The following is a 17,723-nucleotide window of genomic DNA, read 5'->3' as shown; positions in this document are numbered from 1 at the left end:
CTCTTTTGGGAGGAAACAAAAAAATAAAATCGTGGCCTCCCGATCTGGGGGACGCACCAAACATTTACGAGGCTCTTTTTTGGGTTTTTTTTGTGTTTTTTTTTAAAAAGTTTTTTTTTGGGGCACTAAAATCATATTTTTTCTCCAAGTGCCCCCTATAAAAAGGGGAGGGGGACACTAAAAACACCAGCAATTAAAACAAATTAAACTTTAAAACATAAAATCAAATTAAAATTTGGTTGCCGGGCGTGATGATGCACTCCAGTCCCTCCAGTGCCCACCTCTCGCGGAAGGCCGCGAGCGTACCGGTGGACACCGCGTGCTCCATCTCCAAGGACACCCTGGCGCGGATGTACGCACGGAAGAGAGGCAGGCAGTCATGTTGAACAGCCCCCTCGACCGCCCGCTGCCCAGCCTCACCTAGAATGCAGAGGGGAGCGAGGGCAGGTGAAAATAAGGTCATTTTTGAGAAGTTATTTCCTCAACATTAGGAAAGCTTCTGCTTCACTGTTTACAGATGTAGATATCATCGTGCTGTCTGTATGCAGGACCCCCAACCCAGAGACCCATGGCGTGAGTTGGCAGCCACAATACTTCACACTCACAGCATTCCTCAAAGGTTGGCAGTGAAGGAAACACAGATAGACAAAGGCAATATACAAAACATACCAGAGGTAAAAGAAAAGGGTTATTGGCCAGGTCACTGGGAAGAACCTTCTTTGAGAGGCAGACAGGGCCTCAATTTAACGTCGCATCTGAAAATCGGCACTTCAGAAAGTGCAGCACCCCCTCAGTACTGTACTGGAGTGTCAGCCTAGATTATGTGCTCAAGTCTCTGGAGTGGGGATTGAACCACAACTTTCTGGCCCATAGGAGTGCACTACCATGGCCGTCACAACAAAAGTAGAAAGAAGCCACTGGGCCAGTCAGGTTGGGTACTTGAACAACCAATACATAGTAGATCTCAATGTAAATCTCTGCATGTGCATGTAAAACAAACGAGTCATGTTCTTTTGCACCAGACTCGCGGCCTTCCGCGAGAGGTGGGCACTGGAGGGACTGGAGTGCATCATCACGCCCGGCAACCAAATTTTAATTTGATTTTATGTTTTAAAGTTTAATTTGTTTTAATTGCCGGTGTTTTTAGTGTCCCCCTCCCCTTTTTATAGGGGGCACTTGGAGAAAAAATATGATTTTAGTGCCCCAGTCAGGTTGGGTACTTGAACAACCAATACATAGTAGATCTCAATGTAAATCTCTGCATGTGCATGTAAAACAATTTTTATTCTAACCTTTGCTGGCATGGATCGAGATTTTAAGTTCGAATAAACCACACCGCAGGCAGCAATAAATTGCGAGGGCATTGCTCCGCTATCCATACTGAATAAACAAGGTTGTCACAAAGGAGTTGAGCGCGAGAGAGAGAGCAGGAGCGCGAGAATACACACACACACACATACTAATTCTATAAATTTTGCAGCACTTTGTGCTGTAGTAGAACTTTTAGACAAATGACATTAGTTATTTCAATAGGCAAAGTAGATTATTGAAAGTAGATCCTTGTGCAAAATGGTTTTTAAACTTGCAAATTAGAAATGAGGTTGACCCTTTGAGCAATAACAAGGCAGCTCCCATCTAACATTTGCCAAGTGCTAACATGCATATTTTGAATGGTGCCTCTGGGGAGCGACGTGGAAACATGAGGGAGAATAATTGCAAGGGAAGGAGGATTATAATTACAGGGCAAGGAAACCCAGCTCCTATTTTTTCCACGTCAAGCACTCTGTCGCCAAGAATTTCCAGCTTTTAGCATATGGATATGAAGCAGACTAGAACGAATGCAAAATCTTGCACTTAAAGTACCCATCGTGTCCTCAGGATGTCCCAAAGTGCTTTGCACCCAATTAATTACTTGAGTCCATTGTGGTGTCGGCACATGCTGCAGCAATTTTTACACATCAAGATTCCACAAACCGCAATTAAATAAATTACCAGATTATCTGTTTTGTTGATGGTTGAGTGATAAATGTTGGCAGGACACCAGGAGACTTCTTTCCCTCCCTCCCTCCCTCCCATTATTCTTCTATTAATGCCACCCTAGAAGGTGGACAGGACTCAGTTTAAAGTCTCATCGAAAGACAGCAACTCAGACCTCAGACAGCGGTTGCTGGAATGAGGCTTGAACCCACAACTTTCTAACTGAGCCAAGGTTGACACTAATACAAGTCCCCTCACCACTGGAATTCACCATCAGGGCTCATGTAGTCCAGTAGTTAGGTGCTGGATATTGAACCTGGCTCACGTCTCTTGAGAAATTGAGCTCCGTGTTAAGTGAGTTCCCATTGGTCTAGCAGCAAAATGGATGAACATTGTTGGAGAGTCTGGTGCAAAAGAACATGACTCGTCCACAGGAACTGCATTCTCCTGGCCTAGGGGGCAACAAGAGAGATGGGGGTTGCCTGTTGTAGCTCACCCTTTCATTAAAGGCTGGCTCAAACATGCATGACTTCCACCTATGATGACCCCTGACCTTGGGGAGCATGGCTACTTCCTACATACCAAACCAAGAATCAGAAAAGACAGACCAACCAAGCAGGACATGAAGGGATTAATTCATTTAAAAAGGGAATCAAGTACTTGAAGAATACAGGAGGGAAGAAATGGAGCGAATCATTCGGAGTGGAAAGCATATGCCCGATGGGAGAAGGTGGGCTGGATGTGGCTCCACTGGGTTTCTAAAAGCTTCTGCAGGTGATCAAAACTGTTTCTCCCCCTCAATGAGATGGAGCCCGCTCTTCTCAGCTGATTGGTCACATACCTTGACAATGCTGATGGGTTTGCGAGACAGGTGATAGCTGGTGTATAACAGGAAGGTCAGGACCAGAGTAAACCCACGATACCTGCAATAGGAAAACAAAATGTTTGAGATTATATTCTAGAAAGACTACACATAGTTGGTTGCAAATTAAGCTTTGTATTGATGATACCCATCTACTAATCTCAACCAGGGGTCTACAACAGCCCTCAGGGGCACAAAAAAAAAAATACAAGCCACTTCTGATCACTATGTAGTGATCCCTGCTGGAACATGCACATGTTGGTGTTGGGAAGCAGACAGGATTTGGGCTTGGTTGTAATTCCTACTTTAGTGAACATCCCACTTAAAAAAAAACAGACATTGCCCAGGCTGATACCTGAAGAATGACCATTGGCCTGAGGTACTGGAGGATGTTCGACACCTGTGGACCCCTAGCCCAGCAAAATTCAACTCCTACACGACTGGACAGAAAGTTTAAAACAAAAATAACCTTCTGTACTCAATCACTTCTGCAGCAAAGCTAGACACAAACAACAATGAATAAGTGTACACATACACCCCATACTGCCAAGTCAACAAGCATTAAGGCTACCACTAAATACTCAGTTGGTGGGAATACCATCAAACTGCCATTCAAGTGCAAATGTTTAAAAAATTATAATTTTCATTTCAACTTTACATTTTTTTTAAAAAATCACATTTTAACACCCAAGGTAAGACAGGAAGCCTTGGCCTATAAAGCACATCTCGACCACTGCCCCAAGTTTACAAACACGCATTGGTTACATACTTGGGTAAAGCATTTCGTAGATTGGGCTAACGGCAATGGCACATGTACTGGAAACAGGGTATTGAAAATCCGGATATTTGGTGGGGTACAGGCAATTATCATTCCCATGACCCCTTCAGGAACCTAACTTGGACCAACTACAGAGAGTTTCATTATCTTCCACCTCCCTGCAGTTAGTATGTGTCAGGATAATGCTGCAGAGGTTTCATGAACATCCAAAAGCCACGCCACAGAAGAAAGGATAAACGTTAATTGAATGCAAGTTGATTAGAATAAACTCTTTTCCCCCCCCCCCCCCCCCCACCCCCCACTCCCTCCAAGGACCAGCTTCTTCAAAGGCCTAGCATTACACTTGCTCACAACACTTCCTTAACAATTTAAGTTCTTAAAAAATTAAGGATTTTATCAAAATATGAGCCAAAAAGGTGACTCGTCATTAATACGACAGAGTTTATTTAAGAGCACCAGCCCTGGTATTACTGTGCTCAGACAGAAAGGCTTGATATCAGGGCCTGAAATGGTGGGCAAAGACCAAACAGCTCAGATAATTTATACCCTCAATCATAATGTGGCTGCAGAGACTATCTACAGCATCCCTCACCTTCGAGTAGGTTGCTACTCCATGAATCCCAGAGTCCCTTTCAATCATTGGCCTAGCTGCAAGATGGTGCCCAAGCTTCCTCCTCAGCTTTTTTTTTTGTCCAGCAAAAGGCAGCTTGTGAATGTTGTTTTGGGGGGGGGGGGGGGGGGGGAAGGGGGTGGTGGGGGTGGTAGCATTACCCTCACATCCAAGAGGGTAATGCAATGGTCCAGTTTGATAGAACTATTGAGACCATTTGTTACCCATCCCTTTCATACTGGTGTCAAAATGCCTGTTCTCCACATGACAACAACCTACAGGATATGGTATCAGGAGCTCTCATGGGGAATGGCATGGCAGGTGTGGACTCCGTGGCAGCACTGCCCTCAAACAAGACATTATTTGGGAATCTGACCCTCAACAAAAAGCTGGTGGAGAACACTGCACCAGTTATAGGTTAATCATTACAAGGGAGTTAAAGAAAACAATATGGGTCAGACAGACACACCTTAAACACAGCCAGTGAAACACAAATTGTACTTTTAATTAAAGTCAATAACTTTCTCCCTGGAGTTGAGCAAGATTGTACTGGATAAGAGAGAGAGAGAGAAAAAAAAGGAGAGAGAGAGAGAGAGAGAGAGAGAGAGAGAGAGAGAGAGAGAGCGCGAGAGGAGGAACCAGACAGTATTGCCTTGCTGAGTAAATAGGAAATTATTGAGATTGTATCTGGAGTCCAGCAGTTAATCAAATCCAAAGTATGGCAACATTAACCACATCATAGCTCACACTGGGAGGACACACAAAAAAGATAATTTGATGGGTAAATGTGGCACTTTATAAAAAAAGGGGCAGGGTCACCACAACAGGGTCTGTCAAAAAATGTTTTACATCGGAATGTAAATTGATGGCAACAGCAATTCTACAAGTTATTTTATTTCCATTCAATAAAGGGATATAAACAGGTTAAGTGAGTGGACAAGAAAGAAAGACTTGGATTTATATAGTGCCTTTCACGACCACCAGACGTCTCAAAGCACTTTACAGTCAATGAAGTACGTTTGGAGTGTAGTCACTATTGTAATGTATGAAAAGGTGGCACATGGAGTAAAATATTGGGAAATGAGGTTATACACTTTGGTAGGAAGATTAGGAAAACAGAATACTTTAAAATGGTGAGAAACTATTAAATGTCAGTGTCCAGAGGAAATTATTTGTCCTAGTACAAGAAGCAGAGTTAGCATACATGTACAGCAAGTAATTAGAGTGGCAAATGGCACATTGGCCTTTATTGCAAAGGAGTTGGGAGTACAAGATATAGGGCTTTGGTGAGACCACACCTGGAGTACTGTGCACAGTTCGATTCTCCTTATCCAAGGAAGGATATACTTGCCTTAGAGGGGGTGCAATGAAGGTTCACTAGATTGATCGCTGGTATTGAAACATACAAGATTCTGAGAGGGATTGACAGTAGATGCTGAGAGATTGTTCACCTGGCTGGAGAGTCTAGAACTAGGGGCCATAGCCTCAGCCTTTTAAGACTGAGATGAGGAGGAATTTCTTCAGAAGGTTGTGAATCTTTGGAATTTTCTGCCCCAAAGGTTGTGGATGCTCAGTAATGGAGTATATTCAAGGCGGCGATAGATTTTTGGACATAGGGAAAGTGGAGTTGAGGTCAAAGATCAGCCATGATCTTATTGAATGGCGGAGCAGGCTCGAGGGGCCGTATGGCTGACTCCTGCTCCTATTTATGTTCAGAAAGATAAAATATACAAAAACCTCAGTTGGCCCGCCAAAGTTATTCACCAAGTAGCTGAGCCCTATTCAATTTCAGCTCTTCATTGAGTTAGCCAATTCCATGTGCAGTACTACAATTCACTGTAGTGTTTTTAGTACCAATGCCTCCTGCTGGGAAAAGTGCATATATCCCTCTCTTGCCATTGTATGAGTGGGGGCTCAGCTATGATTTCTCCTTCAGTTGGAGTCCACTGAAAGCCATTCCAAAGGTTCACATGTGAAGAATGGACAGTTGGCAGAAATACCAGAGGATGAGCAGCACTTGTTGGGTAAAGTTCCACAAGAGTCAGCACCATTGGAGGAGGGAGCAGACCGAAAGGTTGCAGAGAATGAGAAAATAAATGTCCCACGACACTATTTTTGAAGAGCAGGGCAGCTCTCCTGGTGTCCTAGCCAATATTTATCCTTCAACCAATACATAGAAATAAACAGGCCATTCTGCCCAACCTGTTCAGGTCAGCATTTATCCTCCACACAAGCAAATCGATCAAGTCACATTTACCCATCCGGTTCCCTTAACCCTTCATCCCCTATTCCATTTAATCTTTGGATGTTGATGGTATCTGCCTCAACCACTAAACCTGGAAATGAATTTCATCCCCTTAAATCAGATTATCTGGTCATTCATTTCATTGCTGTTTGTGGGAGCTTGCTGTGCGCAAATTGGATGCTGCGTTTCCCATGATATAACAGTGACTTCTTCAAAAGAGGTACTTAATTGGTTGTAGGAGGGCTGTAGGTGTCTTGGCCAACACTGATAACTCAAATCAACATAAAAACAGATTATCTGGTCATCATCACCACATAGCTGTTTGTGGGAGCTTGCTGTGTGCAAATTGGCTGCCGGGTTTCCTGCGACTACAGTTCAAAACTACTTCCTTGTCTGTAAAGCACTGAGACATCCGGTGGTCATAAAAGATGCTATATAAATGCAAGTCTTTCTTTTAAATATAGTGAAGGACAGTTTAACAAATTATATAGTTTCCAGTTTTAAAATGGCTAATGTTGTATTAGATACTCAGTATAAGACATGCCCACACAGAACTTAAACCTCACAGTTATGTCAGAATGACGGCTGGCCCAAGAGTTACACGGACACAAGAGCGACTATTTGAGTTAGCACAGAAGCACTCCGCACTTTGTTCGGACAAGCAAGTCATCAACAAGAACAAACACAGCCTGTGAGCAACCACTCACCAACACCCAGACGTACCCTTCGCCAGGATTTCATTCCTTCACGTGACACCAATACCTCAACACGTGTTTGTTTGCAAATCTACTTTGAATGACATGGTGTTTGCAGGAATTCTCAGATACATGGGAATGTGAATTTGTAACTAGCAAAAGAACCACAGTCTGGTGATAGAGCCATAAAACGCCACCACAAGAAAGCCCTTTGGCCATAATATACCCTCAGTATCCGAGGAGGACAGGCTCATAAGTACTGGTCCAGGCTCCCAGTTGAGACAAGAAGTTAAACTACTGCATGATTTCAAACTCCGACTACCCACCTCAGAACTTTGGGATCACAAGTGTGCAGAAAGCCTCAAGACACCATGCTTGGAGTTCTCAGGTCCCCAACCTCCTTTCCATTCCACCCTTGTCCTTTACCCCATTTTTTTTTTTACATTTTATTTATTCGTTCGAGATATGGGTGTCGCTGGCAAGACCAGCATTTATTGCCCATCGCTAATTGCCCTCAAGTGGCAGTTAAGAGTTGTGGGCATGAAGAGGTCAGGCGTAGGCAGTGGAAGGAGCGTGCGGCAAATCAGTCCCACCTCCTGTGAGACATGAGACTGACATCCATACATTTACATTGCTTCAGCCAGCCATAGACCCACGTTTTAATGAGTCTGCAATGCCATTGAGGGGAGGAGATAGGCTGGCTTGTTTACATTATGGACTGAAGCCAAGGGAACGAGACCATTTCTTTTCACTCACTGACTGCAGTCAGTGTAAAGTTTTAAAAAAATGATTGGTTTCTCAGAATCTGTCCTGTGTCTGAGCTGGCTTCCCACTTTTAACATCGCTAAATCTGTTCCTTTACCCTGGCATCATATCTGTTGCACCCCGTAGTGGACGGAGTCCGCACTGTGACTCCGGGAGGAGTTCCTCAGCCACAGGGAGAAGACGATTGAGGAGGATTCAAGGGAGATTCCTCTGTAGTTGCCACAGTCAAACTTGTCCCCTTTTTTAAAGATGGTCACAATTACTCAGATCTCCCAGCATGCTCTCCTCCTTCCAGATGAGAGAGATGAGGACATGCATTCATACTAATATTCCCTCCCCGCTATACTTTAGTGTTTCAGCGGGGATTCCATCTGCTCCTGATGCCTTGTTGTTCTTGAGCTGACGGATGGCCTTTTCTATCTTGTGTAGGGCTGGGGTTTTGCAGAGATGGTGGCAGGTAGCATGCTGCGGGATGGAGTCGAGGACACTCGCGTCAAAGGCAGTCTCGGTTAAGTCGAGATCAGGCACCAAGCTTATGGTCTACAGGGCAGTAGTGATACCCGCGCCCTCCTGTATGGCTCAGATGTGGACTATATACAGTAGACATCTCAAATCGCTGGAGAAATACCACCAACGATGTCTCCGCAAGATCCTGCAAATCCCCTGGGAGGACAGATGCAGCAACATTAGTGTCCTCGATCAGGCCAACATCCCCAGCATCGAAGCACTGACCATACTCGACCAGCTCCGTTGGGCGGGCCACATTGTTCACATGCCTGACACAAGACTCGCTAAGCAAACACTCTACTCAGAACTCCTACATGACAAGCGAGCCCAGGTGGGTAGAGGAAACATTTCAAGGACACTCAAAGCCTCCTTGATAAAATGCAACATCCCCACCGACACCTGGAAGTCCCTAGCCAAAAACTGCCCTAAGTGGAGGAAGAGCATCTGGGAGGGCACTGAGCACCTTGAGTCTGGTCGCCGAGAGGATGCAGAAAACAAGCGCAGGCAGCGGAAGGAGCATGCGGCAAACCTGTCCCACCCTTCTTTCCAACAACTGTCTGTCCCACCTGTGACAGGGACTGTAATTCCCGTATTGGACTATTCAGTCAACCAAGAACTCACTTAGAGCGGAAGCAAGTCTTCCCTCGATTTCAAGGGACTGCCTATGATGATGATCCTGGCATATTAAAAAAATCTTAGACCCAGTTTTGTTCTGAACCCTACCTGACCTTACATATAGACTGATGGAGATAGTCAAGATTATGAATGGGTAAATAGTAATAGATGGTTTCCACTGATCACAAGATTGTAATGAGGGCTCAAATTTAAGATAGGCAACGATAGTCACACCAAAAGAATTGAAGGGCAGGTTGGGAAAAAAGTACTTTATACAGAGGACTGTTGGAATGTGGAATTCTACAAACTGTTGAAGCAGAGTCCATAAAATCTTTCAATAGGGAATTAGGTAGTTGGTTGAAAAACAAGGTAAATGAGGGGGTTTGGGAAATGAGGAGAGCAGGACTAGACTGGGTGGTTAGTGTAGAGAGACAGCTTTACAGAGACCTCCCATCACATGAAAAACTGGCTTCATCCTTATAGTCCCATTAGACTTCACCGAATACAAAGTTGTAATAAAATGTCAGATAAGATCAGCACGTTACTGGTACATGATATCCTAGCTCTCCAGCCATGAAGGTTTGACACTCATGCCTCCCCCACACACTCCATCCTTTTAAAACATAACCTTTTGATACACAAGAATAATAAGTGTTTTTCTTTTTTTTAAATCACTAAACTTAAACAAAGAATCAATTTGTATCAAGTAAAAAGCATTCACATAAAAGATTGATTGAATTGTTAGGGGACTTTTCCAGGAGCCCAATGCGTCACTTTTTGCTGGATGGGATAGGGGGAAGGAAAGAGAAAGGAGAAAAGCTTGGGGCAGCTGAAGAAATATTTGCAGGACTGTAGTTAATGAAACTGTTTCTTCGCCCCTCTCAGTTTCCCCAACCCTCAAGAACTCTAGCGAATGAATATGTGGAAATATTCTCTTTATCCAGGCATTCCCATTAACAGGTGCACATTACAGAACTTTTTTTCTGATAAAGGGAACCCATTTCATGGATGCAACATGTCAAGCTGCAAACCAGACAACACTTCTAATGTGATTTGGAAGTTTCTGTGATCAGGGAACACTATTTTCTGCCCTGGGACGTGGCTCCCTCCTTCCCTGAAAACAGATTAAACTAAATCACTGCACCAACAGGCTGGATCAGCACCAAAGCACATGCAGCATTTCACAGAGCATGGTCTTCCATTTTGTTATTAGATTGGTTTTTGTTTATTTTAAAAGATGATCAGAAATGCGACAGTTGCAGCAAGACCTGGGCAACATTCAGGCTTGGGCTGATAAGTGCCAAGTAACATTCACGCCACACGATGATTACCACCGTCCCTTGACACTCAACGGCATTACCATCGCCAAATCCCCCACCATTGACCAGAAAGTTAACTGGACCAGCCACAAATACTGTGGCATCAAGAGCAGGTCAGAGACTGGGTATTCTGTGGAGAGTGTCTCACCTCCTGACTCCCCAAAGCCTTTCCACCATCTACAGGGCGAAAGTCACAAGTGTGATGGAATACTCTCCACTTGCCTGAATGAGTGCGGCTCCAATAACACCCAAGAAGCTCGACACCATTCAGGACAAAGCAGCCCGCTTGATTGGTACCACATCCACCATCTTAAACATTCACTCCCTTCATCAGCGCACCGTGGCTGCTGTGCCATCTACAAGATGCACTGCAGCAACTCGCCAAGGCTTCTTCGGCAGCACCTCCCAAACCGACGACCTCTACCACCTAGAGGGACAAGAGCAGCAGGCGCATGGGAACACCATCACCTCCACGTTCTCCTCCATGTTACACACCATCCTGACTTGGAAGTATATAGTCATTCCTTCATTGACGCTGGGTCAAAATCCTGGAATTCCCTCCCCAACAGCACTGTGGGAGTACCCTCACCACAGACTGCAGCGATTCAAGGCGGCAGCTCACCACCATCCTCTCCAGGGCAATAAATGCTGGCCTTGCCAGCTACGCCCACATCCCTTGAACGAAAAAAGACATTTTACCACTCGAATAGTATTACAGCAAAACCACACTGGCTGGCAGGAGATAATCATGTGCATTATCGTCCAGTAAACTGACCCCTCCCTAGTCTATAATGTTACAATCACCCCAATCTGGTCAGCTGACACTGCTGTAACCCAAGTTAAGAACACAAGAACCCATCGTGCACACTTGATCTACCAAACTATCGACAAATGGCACAACTCAATCAGTACAAAAGGCCCACGTTGGGCTTGAGCTTGTAATTGCAGCACTGTTGAAGATGCTATCCTTTGGATAAGATTTTACATTGAGGCACTGTCTTGTCTGTTCTGCTGACTCAGGTGGATCCAGAATTCTACGGCATTATTCGAAGGACAGAGTATCCCAGTGTCCTGACCAACATTTCTCCCTCTGCCAATTTACCAAAACAAAAACTACCACCACAATGTTTGCGGGAGCGTGCTGCAATATTTCATTCATGGAACAATACTATTATTTCAAAATGTAATTCACTGAGTGAGGAACTTCCAAACCCTTTTGATGTGAAAAAGCACTATAGTAAAGCTCTAAAAACACCCACCTGATCACTGAAAATAGTTAAGCAAACCTGCGCTATATCGGCCTGTCATTCCACCTGTGTTATTCAATCCTGGGTTGTTGTTTTGCAGTGCCTCGGCAGCAAGGAACCACCTCGTTCAGCTGCAGACTGGCTCATGTACAGAATTGGGATTCAATGAAAATGTGGAGGTGGGGAGGGACAGGATGCACCAATGATACAATGCCCTTGATCATGTTCCATGGTCAATCACCTATCTATAACTCAACTCTTACCTCCAGTTGCAGTCAGACATTATCTTCCTTTAGTATGTTTTGAAATAAGAACAGTTGAACGGTCACAGCACTCTGTTTGGGCTGGCATTCTATTCCATGTATTTTCCACGACTTGGGACAAGAGGACTAAGGGGAGTACTTCTACACCCCAGTCGTCCGTCAGGCTCCTTAACATCATGTTTATGTTTAGTTACATGCTATCAAGCCAACATTTTTTTTTAAAAACAGGAAATTAGCAAAATTTCACACATCCAAAGCTATCAGTACTTTGCAAGATTACATTTTGAAGGAATCTATTTGGGGTAAATGTACACTGCCAGAATGTAACATGACTGATTTACAAGCCAAAACATAAAAGGCCAGCTGTGCAACTTCACTTCTTAAAACTTTCAACATAGAAGTGGATAAATACTGGATAAAGTTGGCCACTCCTCGCGTTACAGAAACAGACACCAAGCAGCATCACTGCACAGTTTAAGTATTTGCAAATCAACGACCATTAGGAATGTTTTAGCCTAGATCACGTGTTGGGCATCACAGCCAAGCTCAAGCCCATTCTCACACACCACCCAGAAACATTGCTTTCTCCCCCCACGCCCCACCCCAAAAAGAAGCTATGGTTACTGTAACAATTGGAGCTTTCAAGACGGAGATCAATAGGATTGTTAAGCAAGGGTATCCAGTGATATTATTATTCTTCTTAGGCGGTCCCTCAAATCAAGGCTGACTTGCTGCCGCATCAAAAAAGGTTGAGTTCAATGAGTTCACAGGTGTTTCAATGAAGGACCTAATATTCCAGGTCCTGAACTACATATTGAAGGGTGGAAGACGCTGGTGCGTGGATTTTTAAAAACCAGCCAAAACACGGGCTTGACAGAGCCAGGTCTTGGTCCAGTGGCAAGGATTAACCAAGACAACTGGAGACCAGCTCTGCTGCACAGACCTAGTGCGCACACATATCACAGTGGGCTGGCCCATGCTGCCCCTGGGTCCACACCTCTTCTGGATGATATGGAGCAAAGGTAGGCAACTGGATTTAAGATACAGATCAGCCAAGAACTAATTGAATGGCGGAGCAGGCTCGATGGGATTGAATGGCCAACTCCTGTTCCTATGTCCCAGAAACACACACACATTCCTCTAGAAACATAGAAGCCTCAGCTAGCTTTTTCTGTCTAGCCCAGGGGGAATTGCGTCAATTGTAACAGCCTGAGTGCTGCACCCATCAAAATCAACTGACTCCGCATCAAACCTGGGATTGGTCAGTGTGAACTTTACCCACTTACCTATCAGAGGAGCTTGGGGACAGGGGACGGGGGTGCGAGCGAGCGAGAGCGAAACACAAGCGGATGGACGTGATAAATATAACATTTCCTAAGATAATGTGATGATGGGCATGGTAACGTCAATCAGTTTGCAATTCCTTATACGTTGGATGTGAAGAGTTCCGAATTGCTCAGTCACCATTTTCTACAGAAGAGGTTTTCAGTCACTAGCCCTTGCCAAATGTTCATGTCTTCATGGCTTCTCGGGTCGCTCTGTTGGTCCAGACAAGGATTCATTTATCCAAGAGATGAGGGACATCAGTTATGTGGCGAGACGAGAAGCTGGGATTGTTCGGCTTAGAGCACAGATTTAAAGGGGGGGGCGGCGGGGGGGAAGGGGAGGAGATTTAATGGAGGCATTCAAAATGATGAGGGGTTTTGATCAAGTAAATAGGTAGAAGCTGTTTGCACTGCCCAGTGCAAAGATAATTGGCAAAAGATCCAGGAGAGGAGGGGATATTTCTTTAAGAGTTGTTAAAATCTGGAATGCACTGCTTGAAAGGGTGGTGGAAGCAGATTAAACAGTAACTTTCAAAAATGAACTGGATAAATACTTGGAGGTAAAAATTGCAAGGCGATGGAGAAAGAGGGACTAATTCAGTAGCTCTTTCAAAGAGCTCTTTCAGAGGCAAGATAGGCCAAATGGCCTCCTATTAAGATTCCATGCTCTACACTTTGAACTTTACTAATGTAATCACATGGATTGTAGCTAAGGTTTCCAGATTATACAGATTACTCCAGCTTTTTCCTGTGGTACCCAAGTGGAAGGATGGAGTTTTCCTGCAAAACCCACCCTATCCAAGTTGATATCTCAGCTACACTGGCTTTGGAACCAAAACCTGGGATGTCTCAATAGCACTCCTCCTCCAAACAGACAGTTCCACCCATTCTTTGCAAAACAAAATGTTCTTCTCATCTCCTCAGACTTTTCCACATTGCAAATAATGTGCCACATCCATCATACCTGTGATAATTTAAAGGCATTAAGAAAACAAGAGCACATTTAAAGGAGCAGGGCCACTTTCAAGGGTGGAAAGTTATTTTACTGCGTGACAAACAATAAAAATCACTAATCTGACCCGATCAAATTATTTTCTTATGATTAAAACTGAAATCTAAGATAACCCTTGAGGCAATTGCTGCAAAGCTTCAATAGGAAAGCATCACAGAAGAATGCTTGCTGCAGGACCACAAACAGAGTCCGCCAGAAAGTATGAATAAAAATACATCTCGGGCCCATACCCTACACCAAAAGTTTGCAAACATAGGTGTGGGTGGATCCCACAGCCAACATGAACATAGACATGCTGCATTTTTAAAATCTGAATAGCTTTGGCCTGAGGGGAATGATACATTAAACATTTAAAACAAACAAACAAACTTTCCAACTCAGTGCTGGAAAAGTGCAGTTCCAAATATTTTGAGGGGGTGTTGAAGGAATTGAAGGTTTACTGCCTCCATTCTCTTTCATTTCTCCCCCCTACCCACCACTATATCCTATGCCCTCTCACCAATAGCTCTAGACCACACCCCACCATCCACAGGTGCCAGGGCCCCCTCTCCCTAAATTATTGAAGGACCCTCAAACCTCCTCACCAACACTGACAGCATAGTGCTGACAGACCATCACCATTTTGTGTTCTCTACAATAGCCCAAAACTACAGCACCCCCACATACTCACATCCGGTTTCTCATATCCCCAGACCCCAGCAGCTACTCCCATACTCCACTTCACAATCCATTGCTTCCAACCTTACCAATCCCCCTGTCAGTATTGCTATATCCCAACTCTCCCAGACTTCTAGAAACCTCTCCCCAAAATTTCCCCTTCTACATTCAGATTCTTGGACTACCAAACTATAAGAGACCCCTCCCTGCAGTGCTTCTATTTGCATCTTCCCCATCTGCAACCTGGCACATCCTTCACATCAGCTTCCTGTGGCACTTAGACTTTGAAAACATAAAATGGAGTACATGGCTAATCAGATAATAAATCACCAAGGTCACTGATTTACAACTGCTATAAAAATGTGAACATGAATCTGTAAATACCAGCAACAGCATTAATGCTTTGTAAAAAAAAAAGCACTTATTTAAATCACAACAAGTCAGTGACTAACAATATATTATACATTACAATGTGTCTAACATTACATTGGCCAATTCACTAGAACCTACCCCATGTAGCGCCAACCCTCCTGCCTTGGGATGGAGTCTATCGGAACAGGCGATTGGTCTCCCGAGCTCCGCTCCTGGTGACTCAGGAGAAACGGTACTTGTATTCTGTTGCCCAGGCCCCTATTTCTGGAATTCCCTCCCTAAAGGTTTAAGATAGTTGGTGGAAGGTTTAGGGGGGATTTAAGGGGAAGCTTCTTCACACAGAGGGTTGTGGGGATCTGGAACTTGCTGCCTGGAAGGGTGGTACAGGCAGAAACAGTACCACATTTATAAGGTGCTTGGAGGGGCATTTGAAGTGCCATAACCTGCAGGGTTACAGACCTAGAGCTGGTAAGTGGGATTAGACTGGATAATCTCTTGTTGGCTGGCGCAGATATGATGGCAAGTACTTCAGGGAATCTAATGCAGCCAGAGTGATCTCCTGGACTAGTTTTGATTGCCAGAATGGATCAGAGGGGAATTTTCCCAGATTTTTCCCCCCCCCCAATTGGTCTGGATTTTTAATTATTTTTTTGCCTCTCCCAGAAGATCGCATGGCTCCGGGTGGGGTGTCATGCAAAATGTTGCGATACACGGGGTAGACGAGTTGGGCCAGATGCTCTTTACTTGTCCGCCATTGTTCGTAGGTTTATATGTAACCTTCAGGACTGCTGAGTGAGGGCCGTGCGGCTCTTTGTTGGCCGGCGCGGACACAATGGCCTCCTTCTGCGCTGTAAATTTCTATGCTTCTAAACTCGCTCCTTGAAACCGACCTCTTTGACCAAGCTTTGGGTCATCTGCCCTAATTTCTCATGTGGCTTAGTGTCAAATATTTTGTCTTATAACATTCCTGTATAGTGCCTTGAGGCGTTTTACTACGTTAAAAGGCGCTATATAAATACAAACTGTTGCTTACACGGTTTGTGCATGTGCATTACCCCGGGTGTCATGGCTTGCCACCAAGCAGTGTTGTCTGGGGCCTGTTCATCGCCCCGATATTTAGAAACACCATTTCATTGTCGTCATCGAGCCAATGAAAATTGCCTGAAATCTCCACTAGTCCTGAGAAAGCAACTGGAGGAAGGCGAGAGCGCGCGCGACGCAAATTGGAGCGAGGGAGTGTTGATGGCGGCCTGCGATGTGGTATAATGCATTTTGTTCCAGGAGTCAGGCAGATTGGTGCTTCTCCCTATGGAGTGAGCCGCACCTTCCTAAAGCTAGGCTACAGTGGTGGGGTGTGGAAGTCAGTGAATTGAATTAGGTTGGGTTTTATTTATTATTTTTTAGAACTTGCTGGGTATTGTAAAAAGCCATAAATTGTACCACCTTTAGTTAGAAAGTACATTGATGAAGCTTTGTTGAATCAGTGGTATTTACTTGGTGTTTCTCATTGCACTCAACTAAGGCAATAACATTTGCAAACAATGGGTAAGTGGCAAGTGATCAAATATCATGTGATTAAACAGCACTTGAGCAGTCATGGAATGGAATGCCATGTGATCAAATCTCCAGGAATAAGTCAAACCGGAGCAGACAACCTTAACCCCATGGGAGAGCCACTATCATGGTATCTGGAATATAACACTGTGCAAATACCAGTAAATTGGTCAATAAATAGAAGGTTTTCAGAATGTGGATTTGCTCACATTAAGGTGTAAAGCAGCGATTAAACCACCCCACATCATCAAGAACCAGTCAACTGCAAGCATGTATAAACAGGACTCCATGTTGGTCTGTTCTGGCTCTGCAACTCCTGATCGAATCACAGCTAGAGCCAACCTTCAGTTCTACTGGAAGCTGTTCTTGTTTTAGAAAATAATTGGACACCTGCTCACATCCAGGAGGTATAAATGAAACACTGCCACACGGTTTTGAATCTTGACTCAAAATATGAGTGTTTGCACAACCCAGGATGTACTGGCTGGGTATGTTTTCTTTAAAAATGTCCAATTCGGATTACCTAACCATGAAAACATGTTTAAGCAAGTTTTTCTCCCTTCAGTCAATGCGATGATGCAAACTATGCCAATTATCACATCTCCCTGATATCAGTGTGAAGATATGATGAGGCTCTTCTGCTAAACCCCTAAAATCTGCCAAGCACCATTTTACAAGGTCACAAGATAACTAGACTTGGAAAGCTGTTCGGCCCATCTTAATTCATCTATTCAGGAGGATCCCAATGTTCTAATCATTGCAGCATTCAATGATTTCTTTAAGATTCCAAGGCTTTAGCCTCCATTACTCTATCTGGAATGTTATTTTACACATCAGACAAATTTTCTGATATCGGTCCTAAAATTACCTTTAGTTCTCCAACACAATTTAATATATTCTGGATTGGCTTTTTCTATAAT

General features: G+C 44.2%; 1 protein-coding gene across 1 annotated transcript in view; it reads right to left on the bottom strand.

Moving 5' to 3' along the window:
• slc37a2 (solute carrier family 37 member 2) overlaps positions 1-17,723 on the bottom strand; it is a 62,703-nt gene that overhangs the window by 40,729 nt on the left and 4,251 nt on the right. The window contains exon 2 of the mRNA XM_070893106.1: positions 2,819-2,900. Coding sequence (XP_070749207.1) covers positions 2,819-2,900 — 82 coding nt within the window. The remainder of the gene's footprint in view (positions 1-2,818; positions 2,901-17,723) is intronic.

This window comes from Pristiophorus japonicus, chromosome 11 (assembly GCF_044704955.1).
Source record: "Pristiophorus japonicus isolate sPriJap1 chromosome 11, sPriJap1.hap1, whole genome shotgun sequence".
Taxonomy (NCBI): Eukaryota; Metazoa; Chordata; class Chondrichthyes; family Pristiophoridae; genus Pristiophorus; species Pristiophorus japonicus.
Note: the sequence above shows the minus strand (reverse complement) of the source record. Positions and strands in the feature narration are given on the sequence as shown.